The sequence below is a fragment of the Musca domestica genome, unplaced genomic scaffold (assembly GCF_030504385.1).
Source record: "Musca domestica strain aabys unplaced genomic scaffold, Musca_domestica.polishedcontigs.V.1.1 48, whole genome shotgun sequence".
Classification (NCBI taxonomy): domain Eukaryota; kingdom Metazoa; phylum Arthropoda; class Insecta; order Diptera; family Muscidae; genus Musca; species Musca domestica.
Genome location: NW_026712340.1, coordinates 1,965,802 through 1,982,766, shown reverse-complemented (window position 1 = coordinate 1,982,766; position 16,965 = coordinate 1,965,802). Strand labels below are relative to the sequence as shown.

The 16,965-nt window shown below is 35.4% G+C and overlaps 1 protein-coding gene across 1 annotated transcript; it reads left to right on the top strand.

The window, feature by feature from the left end:
- Positions 1 to 5,873: 5,873 nt before the first annotated feature.
- On the top strand, positions 5,874 to 10,307 carry LOC131804710 (odorant receptor 46a-like). The gene is made up of 3 exons (XM_059127806.1): positions 5,874 to 6,722; positions 9,635 to 9,904; positions 9,981 to 10,307. The coding sequence occupies exons 1-3, from the start codon at positions 5,874 to 5,876 to the stop codon at positions 10,032 to 10,034; spliced, it is 1,173 nt and encodes a 390-aa protein (XP_058983789.1). The 3' UTR covers positions 10,035 to 10,307.
- Positions 10,308 to 16,965: the final 6,658 nt, after the last annotated feature.

Genomic DNA, 16,965 nt, shown 5'->3' with positions numbered 1-16,965 from the left:
AAATTTGATGCACTTGCTTTCAGACTGAATTAGGTCAGGTGAACCATAATTGAGGACTTTTGGACAAATATTGGCCATTTGGTGCACAATTAACCCGAAATCGGTTTAATATATATGAGAGCCATATTCAAAACTGTACCGATCTTCTTAAAATTTGGCAGAGATATTTCTAAGCTCTATCTGATATTTGGTACCAATTATCATTGTTGTGGCGTGCATATTACGCATAAGAGGGACTTAAAGACCAAATCGGATGGTACATATATATGAGAGTTATAGCTATATCTGAACCGATTTTCACTATATTTGACGTACTTGCTTCTAGACTGAATTCAGTCGGATGTGCCAAAATTCAGTTTTTTTTGCTGATATTGGCCATTTGTGCACAATTAACCTTAAATCGGTGGAAGATGGGAGATATATCAAAATCTGAGCCGATTTCCGATAAAATTTGGCAAAGGTATTTCTGGACAGTATCTGATATTTGGTACCAAATATCATTGTTGTGGAGTGCATATTACAAACGTGAGGGACTTGAACACCAAATCGGATAAAACATACAGGGTGAAAAAACTACATCCAAATTCAGACTGCTGTCATTTATAAGCCATTCGTCCGACAGCTGTTAAAATTATTCCAGTGAGAGCTCATTATATTGTTTACAAGGGTACAAAAGCATTTTAGTGAGACTTTTCCAGAAAAAAAGTTATTTGTCATGGAATTCAAGCGTGATAGTGTGATTTCTTTATATTTGGCTTCAAAACAACAAGTGGCAATACTTAGAGCACTCCAACATTTAAATGTGAATAAAACTTTTGTGTCTCGTACTATCGCTCGTTGTCGTGATACTGGTAGCGTAGCCCTAAGTCAACAGCAACATCAGTAGAAATGGTTCGAGAAGTTAAGAAGCGACTTGATCGAAACCAACGTCGCAGTGGCCGAAAAATGTCTCGTGAGCTGAACATATCGCCACATTCCATTCGGCAAATGTTGAAAAATGAGCTCGGGGTAAAGCCATTGAAATTTCAAAGAGTGCTACAACTTACACCGCAACAAAAAGAAAATAGACTCAAAAGAGCTAAAGAGTTGCTTCGCTTGGCCGAAAGTGGTGAACTGTCAAATTTGGTTTTCTCCGCTCTGATGAGAAAACATTTGTTGTCCCGCAGCTTGTAAGCAATCAAAATGATCGTGTTTACTTGCCACAGAGGTCAGCTGAAGTGTGCACCTTCGGTTGGCCACCAGAACTCAAGCGCCGGCCATGGTGATGGTGTGCGCCGCCATAACAGCCGATGGTCGCTCTCCGCTCGCATTGATCGACCGTGGCATCAGAATAAATGCCGGATATTATTGCGAAAATATACTGGAGGGTGTATTAAAGCCTTGGGCAAACATTTTGGCCGCAGATCTTGGACATTCCAACAGGGCTCAGACCATCGCACTCAGCACGCGCCACCCAAGAATTGTTTATAAAATGATTTCCAGCGCACCATGGCCACCTCGATCTCCGGATACCAAGCCGTTAGTCTATTGTGTCTGAAGTATTTTAGAACGCAAGGTTGACACTAAAAAATGCCAAAGTGTCGAACACCTCCAGCAAGCGCTTCGCCGGGAATGGACCAAAATACCGCAGAGCAACATTCGGGCGGAAAGCGTGTGACGGTTTTATCGGCCGTTTGAAGGCCATTATTCGGGCCAAAGGTGACCAATACGAAAAAATCTAAACTTATTCTAAAATTTGATGCTATTTCCGACATTTTTTGCTTTCATTCAATAAAATTTAAGAAAAAAAATGTAAAAATTATGGCGTTTGACTTTGTTGCAGTTTTTTTCCATCGATAAAGCACTTCGAGGGAAAATCAATATACACTGTTAGGAAATATTATTAATAGTATTACATATTAGGCCCCAATTATAATGCAATTTACAGAATACATCGAAGGACGTTGTCGTCTCCGCTAATAGTGAAAGTAAGAACATGTTTATTAATCTTACCATACTATTCAAAAATGTAATATAATTAGGGACGAGCTAATTAAATTCGACTTAAACTGCACAGGAACAGTGGATACATCCTGCATGGTTTTGCTGAACAATATTGTACAAAATACTTTGTACATACTTTTGAGTGCGGTTGAGGTGCTGATAAAATCTAGCAATAAACAATAAATATTCTAAAATTACCTATTTTCCTGCCTCCATAAACACCACAGTGAACAATTCGGTGATCTTGTGTACTGACGCATACGAACTCTATTCTACTTTACAAATATTTTATTTATTTATTAATTAATTTTCATTTCTTTAGAAATAAATTCTTAAAGTTTCCTGTGCCATTTTTGGATTATTAATAACACTGGATTATCAATGATTTAACAATTTAAAAAGTATCACCGGTTTTGCCGACAGATGTATATTCTCACCTAATCTTCGATTGTTTAAATCTATTTGACTTCTTTTATGATTATTCAAATTTGTGACTATCTATGGAGTAGGTTCCGAAACAATGAGCCAATATTCCCCATTTCGTATCGGACCTAAATAAATATGACTCCCAGGTTTGGACTATATTGGTTATCTCCTTCACTTTATATGGGATTTTTGATAATTTTTAAAAAATGCTAAAATTTGCGTGAGGTACTAGATATGGTGGATCGAAGCATTCCATTTTCAGATGAAGTATGAACACAGATAAAAATATTGGTATGGGTAAAAATGCCATATTTATCTTAGGTTTCTGGTTGAGACAAATATTTAGATATAGAGGGTGAGATATAAAAACTGCAACAAAGTCAAGCGCCATAATTTTTACATTTTTATACCCTCCACCTTGGAACGGAGGGTATATTAACTTTTTCATGCCGTTTGTAACATCCGTAGACCCCATAAAGTATACATATTCATAATCAGCATAAAATTCGATTTAACGATATCCGTCTGTCTGTCTGTCTGTTGAAATCACGATACAGCCCACATTATTTGACGTAGAGCGCCAACATTTAGCAGAGCAATTTGTATTGTGTCTACGATGGTTGGTATTGAAAATGAGTTATTTCCGTCCACGCTTTGGTATAGCCCCCATATACCGGTATCTATATACTGATTTGTCTAAAAATTGGTATTTGTAGGTCATAATGGGTTCTAACTCCTTTGGCGAAACATTATATATTTAGGTCCACGATTTGGTATAGCACCCATATAACGGTACCTCCCGATATTCGGCATTTTAGGCCGATATTCGGCATAGAAATTGGTATTTGTTGGTCTTAACAGGTTCTAGCTCTTTTGGCGAAACACTATATGTATAGGTCCACGTTTTTGTATAGGTCCACGTTTTTGTATAGCCCCATATAGCCGTATTTCCCGATATTCGGTATTTTGATGATTTTTGGCACATTTTCCCATGAATATGTCTACAAATTGGTATATGTGGGTCATAATGGGCTCTAATGTTTCCTTTACCCTAAGGTGGAGGGTATTAAAGGTTTGGCCCAGCCGAACTTAATGTTTTTCTACTTGTTTTTTTTTTTACATTTTATTGAATGAAAGCAAAAAATGTCGGAAATAGCATCAAATTTTAGAATAAGTTTAGATTTGTTCGAATTGGTCACCTTTGATACGAATTATGGCCTTCAACCGGTCAATGAAACCGTCACACGGTCCAAGGTCTGCGGACAAAATGTTAACGTGTCCAAGGATTTAATACACCCTCCAGAATATTTTCGCGATAATATTCGGAATTTATTCTAAGGCCACGGTCGATTAATACGAGCGGACAGCGACCATCACCATGACCGGCGCTTGAGTTCTGGTGGTTTTCAGGTGAACTCTTTGGCAAGTAAACACTATCATTTTGTTTTTTACAGATTGCTGGACACCACTTTCGGCCAAGCGAAGCAACTCTTTAGCTCTTTTGAGTCTATTTTCTTTCTGTTGCGGTGTAAGTTGTAGCACTCTTTGGAATTTCAATGGCTTTACCCCGAGCTTATTTTTCAATATTTGCCGAATGGTATATTGCGATATGTTCAGCTCACGAGCCATTTTCCGCCACTGCGACGCGGGTTTCGATCAAGTTGCTTCTGTATTTTCGAACCATTTCTGCTGATGTGGCTGTTTTCGTCCGCCCACTTTCTTGAAGTCGGACTACGCTACCAGTATCGCGGTAACGAGCGATGGTTCGAGACACAAAAGATTTATTCACATTTAAATGCTGGAGTACTCCAACGATAGCCACTTGTGGTTTCCAGCCAAATATAAAGAAATCACACTGTCACGCTTGAATTACTTCACGAATAACTTTTTTTCTGGAAAAACAGACAGATGGACGGACGGATGGACATCGCTAGATCGACTCCAAATATCCTGAAACGTATCAAATGATATATACCCTCTCCAGCCATATGGCTGAGGGTATAAAAATTGTGTGAATTGTATGAATAAAGTATGTTATAACCAAGAAAGAAAGTCTTAAAGTCGGGCGGGCCGACTTTTTGATACCCTACGCCACTTTGCTAATTTAGTAAAGCTCCGCATAACAATTATAAGTTTTTATGGGAAAATTCAATCATACACGCTATAATTATAATTTAAAGTTCAAAGGACTAAATATGCCGAAGCATTTGTATCTTTTAAATTCGGACTTGTATTGCCCATTTGGTGCACAATTAATTTGAAATCGGATAAATATATATATGGCAGCTATATCCAAATCGGAACCGATCTCCATAAAATTTCGCAAAGATATTTCGGAGCTGTATTTGATATATTTCCCTGAATATCGTTGTTACGGAGTGCATATTACGGCTGTGGGTAACAAATATAACAAATCGGATGAACAGTATATATGGGAGCTATAGCTATATCTGAACCGATCTTCACCAAATTTGACACACTAGCTTCTAAATTCGGTCCTAAGTGCCAAATTCCATCCCATTTGGACAAATATTAGACGTTTAGTGCACAATATAAGTTAAATTGGACGAAGTTATATATGGGAGCTATATCCTTATCTGAACCGATCTCGATAAAATTTGGCACATGTATTTCTGGGCTGTATTTGATATATTTCCCCAAATATTGTTGTTGCAGAGTGCATATTACGGCTGCGGAGGACAAAAATAACAAATCGGATGAACAATATATATGGGAGCTATAGCTATATCTGAACCGATTTCAATTTCATCATACTTATTTTCAGGCCTAATTTGGTTGTATGTGCAAAATTCCATACTATTCGGACCGATATTACACCTTTAGTGCACAATAAAAGGCAAATCTGACGAAGATATATATGGAAGCTATATCTAAATTTTGACCGATTATCTCCAATTTCAATAGGGTTCGTCCTTGGCCAAACAACTGATCTGTGCAAAATTTCATCTGGATCGGGCAATAAATGCGAACTGTACTTTGTTTACAAAAATACATGGGCAGACGGACGGACTGACATGCATAAATCGACTCAGAATGTGATTCTATGCACATCATCAAAAGGAACTATGGGTCTATCACTTTTCCTTTTGCCTGTTACAAACAAATGCACAAAGACCTGACCACCTTGTGGTATAGGGTATAAAAAGGCTTAACATAAATGCGCAAAATGTAGTCTTACATTGAGACTAATTTAGTTCTGTAGTTCCCTGAAAATATCGATTTAATGATGGATTGCTTTCAACCCACAGTATCCTCTGTTATTTAATTGCTAATGACGGTAAATAAATTCTCATTAAAATCTAACCCCACAAAATTATTAACTAATAAAATTTTTTCATATAAATACCACAACATTGAAGCTAATTAAAAATATTCAGCGGATATTTGCCATAAAGTAGGCAACACGTTTTCTCTCGAACAAAGAATAATAAACGCAAATTGCCATGAACTCCCGCGAACATCGTGAGTTATTGGAAATATTCTATAAAAAACAATCGTATGTTTTTCGTCTGCTGGCTTTGTGGAAACTCCCAGATACGGTTACGGAACGTTTTCGCCTGCTGCATCGTTTCTATTTCTATTACATACTCTTCTTTTGGGTGTTGTCCTTCGATGCCAGCTGCATGATACAATTTATTGCCAACATTACGGATCTGAATGAAGTTATCAAGGTGTTTTTCATTTTTGCCACCTCGTTGGCGGTGTTTGCGAAATTTGCAACAATTAAATTGAAAAATCATCTCTATGCTGAATTGATTGAGACCATCCATGAGCCAGCATATCGGCCGGTCAATAGTCGAGAGGTGAAGATTTTCCGTCAGACACATCGTCTGTGTGGCACCGTTCGTAACTTTTATTTGGTCATATCGTTGTGTGCCCTCAATGTGGTAATGCTGACTCAGTACATCTTCGATAATTCCGAATTACCCCTGTCGCTTTACAATCCCATCAATATTGACACCAAGCTACGTTATCGTTTAATGTATCTGTATCAGTATGTTGCCGTATCGATTTGTTGTTACATGAATATTGCCTTTGATTCAATTTCCGCTTCGTTTATGATCCATATCAAGGGTCAGTTGGATATACTTTGCGATCGTTTGGAACATTTGGGAATGGATCAGGAGAGCAGGGATGAGGATATTACGAGGCAGTTGAAAAATTGTGTAAAATATTATGGAGATATCATTCATATTGTTCGCATAGCAGAGAATTTAATAAGTTTTCCAATATCCATACAAATTGCCTGTTCGGTGCTGGTGTTGGTAGCCAATTTCTATGCCATGTCGTTTGTAAGTAGCAAATATGGTACAAGGTGGCGTATGAGGAATACATTTTATTCGAAGGGTCAAGAATATTCATCATACGCCACCAGTTACTTGTATCGATGTATATCAAAGGGTAGCGGAATAAATAACTGAGACTGACTGAGAATCAATGGCCAGAAGAACCTAGAATCTTAATATTTTTTACGAGGGTCAGTCTTGGTCCATAGGCGTGTGATAAGATATTTTGGAAATTCGTTCTAAAATAATACAAAGAGTACTAAAATGTGCTAATAATTTAATACCTTGTATAGGACAAACGGAATGAGCTACAATTCTGAAATTTGGAATGACAGTCACTGATGAAGTTCAGTCACTGATGATAGTTCAGAAGCTATAATTTTAAAATTTTGTATTGGTGTTCCTATTGGTAATAGGTTTGTGAATAAAGAGTTGGTTTTGGAAATGTGTACCACAAGTGCACGAAATGTACTAAATAGTACTATATTTGGTATAATTTGATATTGGGTGAACATATAGTGCTTGAAATCTGAAATCTGGTATTGCGGCCGCAGTTCATGTGTGCCTGGACATATGGAGGTGGTTTCGGAAGTGTGTACTATAATTGTATGAAAAGTTCTCAATGGTACTAAGTTTGGTATTAGATGAAGGGAAAGGAATGAAAACATCAAATTTGAGATTAAAGTCTCTGTTGGTGTCTGTGGTTGAGAGAAGGATGTGGTTTTGGACATGTGTACCATAATTGTAGGAAAAGTACCAAATAGTACTATATTTGGTACAATTTGATATTGGGTGAATTTGAAAACTGATATTGCGGTGGCAGTTCATGTGTAGCCTGGTCATATAGAGGTAGTTTCGGAAATATGTACTTTAATTGTACGAAAAGTACAGAATTGTACTATTTATGGTATTGGGTGAAAGGATAGAGAAAAAATTCTGAAATTTGATATTAAAATTACGGATGGTATCTGTATTTGTGATTTGGCAGTGGTATGGAAATCTACCCTATAATTGTACGAAAAGTACTAAATAGTACTAAGTTTGGTATTGGGTGAAGGGAAAGGAATGAAGTCATCAAATTTGATATTGAAGTCTCTGTTGGTGTCTGTGGCTTAGAGAAGGAGGTGGTTTTGAACATGTATATCATATTTGTAAGAAAAGTACTAAATAGTACTATATTTGGTACAATTTAGTATTGGTTGAACAAATAGTGCTTGAAATCTAAAATTTGGTATTAGAGTCGCTTTTCATGTGTAGCCTGGTCATATAGAGGTAGTTTCGGAAATATATACTTTAATTATACGGAAAGTACTGAATGGTACTATATTTGGTATCGGATGAAGGGATAGAGATACAATTCTGAAATTTGATATTAAAATTATCTGTATTTGTGATTTGGTGGTGGTATGAAAATGTGCCCTATAGTTATACGAAAAGTGCTAAATAGTACTAAATGTTGGTTTTGAGCGAAGAGATAGAGCTGGAATCCTCAAATTTGATATTGAAGTCTCTATTGGTATCTCGAATTAAAATATGGGGGTGGTTTTGAAAATGTGTACTATAATTGTCCAAAAAGTGCTAAGTGGTACTAAATAAAAAATAAAAAAACATAAATATTGGGTGAATGAATAGGGCTTGAATCCTCAAATTTATTATTATGAAATTCAGAAATTTTATATTGAGGTCACTGTGGGTGTCTGTGATTACGATATGGTAGTGGTTTTGAAAATATGAACTATAATTTTTCGAAAAGTACTATGTGGTACTAAATATGGTATTGGGTGAAGGGATAGAGCTGGTATCGCCAAATTCAATTTTGAGGTTTCTGTTGGGTTTAGGATTAAGATATAGATGCGATTTAGGAATATGTACTAAAATTGGCATTGGATAAAGGGATAGGTCTGGAATCCCCAAATTGTATATTGAGGTTTCTGATGGTATTTGGAATTGAGATATGGAGGTGATTTTTGATATTGAATGAAGGGATAGAAATAAAAGTCTGAAATTTGATATTTAGTTTGCTGATGGCAGCTGTGTTTCAGATTTGGCGGTGGTTTGAAATGGGTCCTATACTTGTACGAAAATTACTAAATAGTACTACATTTTGGTATTGGGTGAAGGGATAGAGCGGGAATCCTCAAAATTGGATATTGAAGTCTCTATTGATATCTGAACTTGAGATATGGAGGTGGTTTTGGAAATGTATACTGTAATTGTACGAAAAGGACTAAAAGGTAATAAATATGGTATTGGGTGAAGAGATAGGGCTAACATTTGAAATTTGATATGGATGTCATTCTTGCTGTCTGTGGTTTATAGAAGGAGCTGATTTTGCTTATGTGTACTATTATTGTACTAGATGGTACTAAATTTTGTAATGGGGGAAATTACAGAGCTGAAATCCTGAAATTTGAAATTGAGGTCACTACTGGTGGAGAGGTTTACATATGGGGACGTTGAAATAGTTTTGGGCAGACAAATTGGACCTGGTTCAATTGTGCAATGGTTTTGCTAATATCCTCCACTGTGAAAGATTTTAAGACTTTTTGGTGTAAAAGGTATTATTTTTTCCCAAAATCGAAAAATTTGAATGATAACCGATTTTCCCTTTATGATATCGAAGAAAATTGCAAAACCATTTGATTCTTGCAGGTACTGGAACAAAGCATATGCCTTGAAAGTCTGGAAATTTAGTAAGATGTATAAAGTATTGCATTTTGAGTACTAAAAAGGACTAACACGAACTTTTGGAGCGAATCTAAAATTTTAAGTTGGACTGCTCTATAAAAATTTAAAAAAACATCTGTCATTTTAGAATTTTCCATGAAAAATCAAACACCTTTAAAAAGATCCCAACATAAAAAATCTTTTTTCAAAATCAATCATAATATTATCAATCGTTTATTGTTTTCTAACAGCTCTCCGATCCCGGCGATTATGCCAATTTCATCAAATTCCTCATCTATCAGCTGTGCATGCTGTCGCAAATTTACATTATCTGCTATTTTCCCAGTGAGGTGACGGCTAAGAGTGAAGAAGTTCCCTACTATTTGTACTGTTCGAATTGGGTCTATTGGAATCGCATGAATCGTAAATTGACGCTGTTGATGATGACCCGTTTCGATATACCAATACGTATTAGATCGATAAATCCCACGTATACATTTAATTTAGCGGCTTTTACTTCGGTAGGTTGTAATCCAAGGAGGAGGGGGAGGAGGATTTGTGTACATTTTATAATTTGTGGTTTTTTTCCTCTTTCAGATTGTCAACTCTTCTTACAGTTATTTTGCTTTGCTGAAGAGGATCAATAGTTAAATGGGAGGAGGGAATGACGGAGTATTCTTATTTAATATTTTCTTATTAATAGGCGCAGCAGTCTTTTATGCGCCTAAAAGTATACTCAATATTTAATAGAAACCAGTTTAATGAATATCAAAATGACGATTGTAATGATCTTAAAATCTAGTCAAATAGTAAGAATAGTATTGGCATTTTCACAGATTACCTAGATGAATTCTGAGTCGCACTTTTGCCCTGATAGATGATAAATTTTGCGATATTTTTTGTTTTGTTTTTGAATTCATAATAAACGAGTAAGGAGTAGTCAGAGGCCTGGAGGGTTCGACTATGTGACCCTACACCACTATGCATATTTAGTAGAGCTTAAAGACCGAATCGGATGAAACATATATGTATGGGAGCTATAGATATACCCGAACCGAATTTCACCAAATTTGACGTACATGCTTCTAGACTGAATTCGGTCGGATGTGCCAAAATTCAGGTTTTTTTCTGATATTGGCCATTTGGTGCACAATTAACCTTAAATCAGTGGAAGATGGGAGATATATCCAAATCTGATCCGATCTCCGATAAAATTTGCAAAGGTATTTCTGGACTGCATCTGATATCTGGTATCAAACATCATTCTTGTAGGGTGCATATTACGAATATGGGGGACTTGAACACCAAATAGGATGAAACATATATATGGGAGCTATAGCTTTATCCGAAACGATTTTCACCAAATTTGATGCACTTGTTTTCAGACTGAATTAGGTCAGGTATACCAAAATTGAGGACTTTTGGACAAATATTGGCCATTTGGTGCACAATTAACCCGAAATCGGTTTAATATATATGAGAGCTATATTCAAATCTGTACCGATCTTCTTAAAATTTGGCAGAGATATTTCTAAGCTCTATCTGATGCATTCGGTACCAAATATCATTGTTGTGGAGTGCATATTACGAATGTGAAGGACTTAAACACGAAATCGGATAAAATATACAGTCTGAAAAAACTGCAACCAAATTCAGACTGCTGTCATTTCTAAGCCGCTCGTCCGACAGCTGTAAAAATTATTTCAGTGATAGCTGATTATATTGTTTACAAGCGTACAAACCCATTTTGGTGAGAATTTTCCAGAAAAAAAGTTATTCGTGATGGAATTCAAGCGTGATAGTGTGATTTCTGCATATTTGGCTTCAAAACCACAAGTGGCAATCCTTAGAGCATTCCAGCATTTAAATGTGAATAAATCTTTTGTGTCTCGTACTATCGTTCGTTACCGTGATACTGGCAACATCAGCAGAAATGGTTCGAAAAGTAAAGAAGCGACTTGATCGAAACCCGCGTCGCAGTGCCCGTGAAAATGGCTCTTGAGCTGAACATATCGCAATATTCTATTCGGCAAATATTAAAAAATGAGCTCGAAGTAAAGCCATTGAAATTCCAAAAAGTGCAAGAACTCACACCGCAACGAAAAGAAAATAGACTCACAAGAGCTAAAGAGTTGCTTCGCTTGGCCGAAAGTGGTGAACTGCCGAATTTGGTTTTCTCCGATGAGAAAACATTTGTTGTCCAGCAGTTTGTAAGCAATCAAAATGATCGTGTTTACTTGCCACAGAGGTCAGCTGAAATGTGCACCTTCGGTTGGCCACCAGAACTCAAGCGCCGGCCATAGTGATGGTGTGCGCCGTCATAACAGCCGATGGTCGCTCTCCGCTCGCATTGGTCGACCGTGGCATCAGAATAAATGCCGGATATTATTGCGAAAATATACTGGAGGATGTATTAAAGCCTTGGGCAAACATTTTGGCCGCAGATCTTGGATATTCCAACAGGGCTCAGACCATCGCACTCAGCACGCGCCACCCAAGAATTGTTTATAAAATGAGGTTCCTCCCTTCATTTCCAGCGCACCATGGCCACCAAAGTCTCCGGATACCAATTCGTTGTACTATTGTGTCTGAAGTATTTTGGAAAGCAAGGTTGGCACTATAAATTACCAAAGTGTCGATCACCTCAAGCAAGCGTTTCACCGGGAATGGACCAAAATACTGTAGAGCAAAATTTGGGCAGTGTGTGACGATTTCATTGACCGTTTGAAAGCCATAATTCGTGCCTTGATGCTATTTTCGACATTTTTTGCTTTCATTCAATAAAATTTAAAAAAAGGTGTAAAAATTATGGCGTTTAACTTTGTTGCAGTTTTTTTATCTCACCCTTTATATATGGGAGCTAAAGCTATATCTGAACCGATTTCCAGCAAACTTGAAGAACTTGCTTCTAGACTGAATTTGATCGGGTGTGCCAAAATTGAAGGTCAAGGTCACTTGGGTTCATATTAGTCATTTGGTGCACAATTAACCCAAAATCGGTTGAAGATATATATGGGAGCTATATCTGAATTTGAACGGATTGTCACCAATTTCAATATTGCTCTCCTGGAATGGAATATTTTATCTCAATTAGATAATAAGTGCGACCTCTATTTTGTTCACAAAAATACATGGAGAGACAGATGGACTGACATGCATAAATCGGCTCAGAAAACGATTCTATGAAGATCCTCAAAAATAACTATAGGTCTATCTCGCTTCCTTCTTCATGTTACAAAAATAAAATGCACAAAGACATAGTACCATTTCCGCTGAGTGGTTTAGGGTATAAAAAGCGAAGAAAATCAAATTTGTGTCCAATATACGATATCGTGTGCCCAATATACGATATGGTGGACCATCTTCGAACTTGAGCTTCATGCAGACAAAAGACTGTTCTGTTTAAAACTTTCGTTGTTTTACTCTATTATAAGTCGTTTGAATTCTAACGAAAATCAAACTTAGGGGCTATAACGCCTTAGAAGAAATCTAAAATGGTTACATTGATGAGTTACAAACTGAATAAATTGATGTACCCTCCATGAAATCTTAAAACCGGGCCGACCATGTGATACTCTATAACAACTACAATATGTTGGAAGCCCCCTTATGCCTAAATTCATTTTGAAATTTTCGTTTTTATGTATTCGAAAAAAATCACAAAAGTGGTGGTCCATTTACAACTAAATATAACTCAATGGTCATCCAAGTTCTAGACATCTTTCCAGTCCCTAACCCTCTCCTCATGAAAAGCGGCTGCAAAATCAGGAAAATGTTTTTTTTTTTTTCATTTGAACCCCTAAATTTACATCTCCATAACAGTAGCCCTTTATTTATTTATATAAAATGCAACAAAAAATATTCACATTTTTATTGGCATAATTTTAAGTGATTCTTGTAGATTTTATCCCTTTATGGCAAGACACCATTCCGAATAGATGAGAATTGGGACAATCAGTCCAGCGGTTCTTGACTTATAAGCGGTCTAACTGACATCCCCTTCTTTGATACATAATATTGTTTATATTTTGCAATATATGCGATATCTTGGATGTGAGAATCAATGTAACGATCAGAGGGAGATTTTCGTGTATTTGTGATTTCGCCAGGATTAAAAATATTCCCGGTTTAGTGGAAATTGTCGTATTTTTACATAAAAGTTATGTTCTGTTTTAACCGCTAAATAAGGTCCAATGACCATCCAAATTGGTACGCTTTTCTGCCCAGTCCTAAACTTCAACTCCATGCAAAATCGATCGATCTATATTAGTGGCCTGTAAAGCAACAGAAAAATCAAGATTTTTTCGGTTTTTACTCCACTTTAACCCCTAAATATTTTGCCATCATCTCCAAAAACAATAGGGTTCTATTCTGACCCTAACCACACCTCCATTTTCAATTTCGTGAGAATCAGCCCATAATTGGGACCTGTAGCTTGATTACAAATTAACATGGACATACGGCTGATTGCTAGATTGACTCAACTCGGCGAGATAGGAAGATTCATATATACTTTCCTATTTGGGAAACCAATATTTCGAGGTGTTACATAATTTTTGGCCCAATCAAACTTATAATATTCCCAACACATAGTGTTTTAGGGTATAAAAAATAACACAAAATATATTCAGCAGACCACTCCTCATTCACTCTGTTGTTTTTTATTTTATAACGCAATAAAAAAGTTTTTACTAAAACGTCTTTTTAATCTAGAGCATTATTTGGTAACTTATAAAATACTAACAACTATTCACAATAATAAAAACTAAAATATCTTTAAAAACAAAATAACACTAAAAATATATATCGACGTTTAAATAACGATTACAGAGTTGGTTGTTAGTAAACATTTTCAAAGGTGTTGTTGTTTTTTGAGGGCCTGACTTTGTTTTTATGTTTTTTTTTTTTCATCTCATCAACTAGAAAATGGTAGATTAATAAAAAAATAAAATTTTTATAAATGTACAAAATGTGTGTGTGTATAAATCTTATTTAATATTCATTATAATTATCAAAGAAAGAAAATAAATCTGTATAAAATAATTATGCACTCATCTGAAGAAAAATAATAAAATTAATAATTAAAATGTGAATTCGAACATATAACACAGACACAAACAAGACATGTAGTTTTAACAATATTTATTTAAGAGAGTATTCATTTTGAAAACAATATTTATTATTTATGTTTTTTTTTTTTTGTATTTTATCACCATGTTAAGAGCGTGACAATTTTGTTTCACAAGTTGATAATGCAAGCATTACGTTTTAAAAGGCTAGATTACACATGACGTTAGAGTCATATGTAAAGTGTGTTTTTTTCTAAATTATCTATAGCATTGTTATGGCATACTTTTAAGCCTTCCCCAGAATTTTTATCTAAAAAGAAACGCTTTACAATACAGTATAAATTAATATTAATATGACTTTTAAACCAGAGTCAACGATTTCTATTTTGAGTTTAGTTTTTTTAAGGTGCAATTTTTGACTATGGGCATTATATAACCAGTAAAGAAAGTCTTAAAGTCGGACGGGTTCGACTTTATGATACCTAACACCACTTTGCTAATGCTAGTAGAGCTCCACATAACAATTACAAAATTTTTATGGGAGAATACAATCCTGCACGCTATGATTATAATTATAATTTAAAGTTCAAAAGACTAAATATGCCGAAGCATTTATATCTTTTAAATTCGGACTTGTATTGCCCATTTGGTGCACAATTAATTTGAAATCGGATAAAGATATATATGGGAGCTATATCCAAATCGGAACCGATCTCGATAAAATTTGGCAAAAATATTTCTGAGCTGTATTTCATATATTTCCCTGAATATCGTTGTTACGGAGTGCATATTACGGCTGTGGGTAACAAATATAACAAATCGGATGAACAATATATAGGGGAGCTATAGCTATATCTGAACCGATCTTCACCAAATATAACATACTAGCTTCTAGACCCAATCCGGTCGTAAGTGCCAAATTTCATCCAATTTGGGCAAATATTAGACGTTTGGTGCACAATAAAAAGTAAATCGGACGAAGTTATATATGGGAGATATATTCAAATCCGAACCGATCTCCATTAAATTTAGCAAAGGTATTTCTGAGCTGTATTTGATGTATTTGACGCTGCGGAGGACAAAAATAATAAATCGGATGAATAATATATATGGGAGCTATTGCTATATCTGGACCGATTTCGATCAAATTTGGCATACTCATTTTCAGGCCTAATTGTGTGCCAAATTTCATCTGGATCGGGTAATAAATGCGAACTGTACTTTGTTCACAAAAATACATGGACAGACGGACGGACGGACATGCATAAATCAACACAGAACGTGATTCTATGCAGATCATCAAAAGGAACTATGGGTCTATCTCGTTTCCTTTTGCCTGTTACAAACAAATGCACAAAGACATAGTACCCTGTCCACCTTGTGGTGCAGGGTATGAAAATATAGAATTAAAACTAAAAAAAATGAGAAGTCGACAAAAATAATGATGTTAAAATTGATAGACTTACATTTCCCCACTGAATCCAGAGACGAACGATTTGAGACTCTCAAACAAGGAAATCGACATCTGGAAAAAAAATTAACCGGCAAAGGTGCACAAGATATGGCAGTCTGTCTTAGGAAATTTAAAGAATTTTCTCAAAATAGAACAAATCAATAAAATACGAATTAGTTGAATTGAATTGAATTAATTTTCCGCTGGTAATAATTTTAAGAATGAAAAAGTCATATGAACCAGAGTGAGTATAATATTCGGATTTCTCTCTTTCCCAAATATCCCTATATATATTATAATTATTTGAAATGAAGTTATATTGATTTAACTGTAGCCCAACAAAATGAAGAACGGCTTCCAAATATGTAGTTCTGAAGGGTAGCAACCTGATACGAATAGAATATAATAATACAAAATCTAGGTTTCGAAATTACATAGGTTTCCTGTTGGGATAAATAATATGGGGGCTACAGCAAAACATGAACCAATATCCATTATTTTTTCTCAAGGCGGTTAAATATTCACAGGAACCCCATATATTAAATCATGTTTTTCAGAATAGAATCTAATGTGAACTCGATATGTTAAATAATTATTCAGTTGAATATTGAAGGTGGATAATTCAAACAACTGGAAACCTTAATGCAATTGGTACGGTCTTTCGGGTTTTTTTAACTTGAATTTCTTCATGCCCGGCAAATTGGCAGAAGACACAAAAGGATGTTAGTTTTTTTTTTTTTTTTTTTTTTGATTCCATTTTGGGTGAAAATTAAATTTTACAAAAAGTTTGAATTCATAAGGTTAATTTATAATCTGTGATAATTTTGGTATTTGATTTTCCATTAATTACCCACGATTATAATGTCACTTCCTTTTTCATTCCCTTCAGGACATTACAAACTTCCTTTTCCCTTTAACTAAAAAAAAAATAACCTTCCAAAAATTGTCATCTACATATTGTTTTCGTTGTTTGTGTCTGTGTATATTTAATAACATTTTTATTAAACATACATACATATATAAAAAATAATAATAATAATATTTTTAAAAAAAAAAAAAA

Bases quoted from the DNA above. Each gene is read 5' to 3' on its own strand.
- LOC131804710 (XM_059127806.1), top strand. From the start codon at position 5,874: ATGAACTCCCGCGAACATCGTGAGTTATTGGAAATATTCTATAAAAAA. The intron at 6,723-9,634 runs GTAAGTAGCAAA...GTTTTCTAACAG, and splicing joins ATTTCTATGCCATGTCGTTT to CTCTCCGATCCCGGCGATTA. The intron at 9,905-9,980 runs GTAGGTTGTAAT...TTCCTCTTTCAG, and splicing joins ATTTAGCGGCTTTTACTTCG to ATTGTCAACTCTTCTTACAG.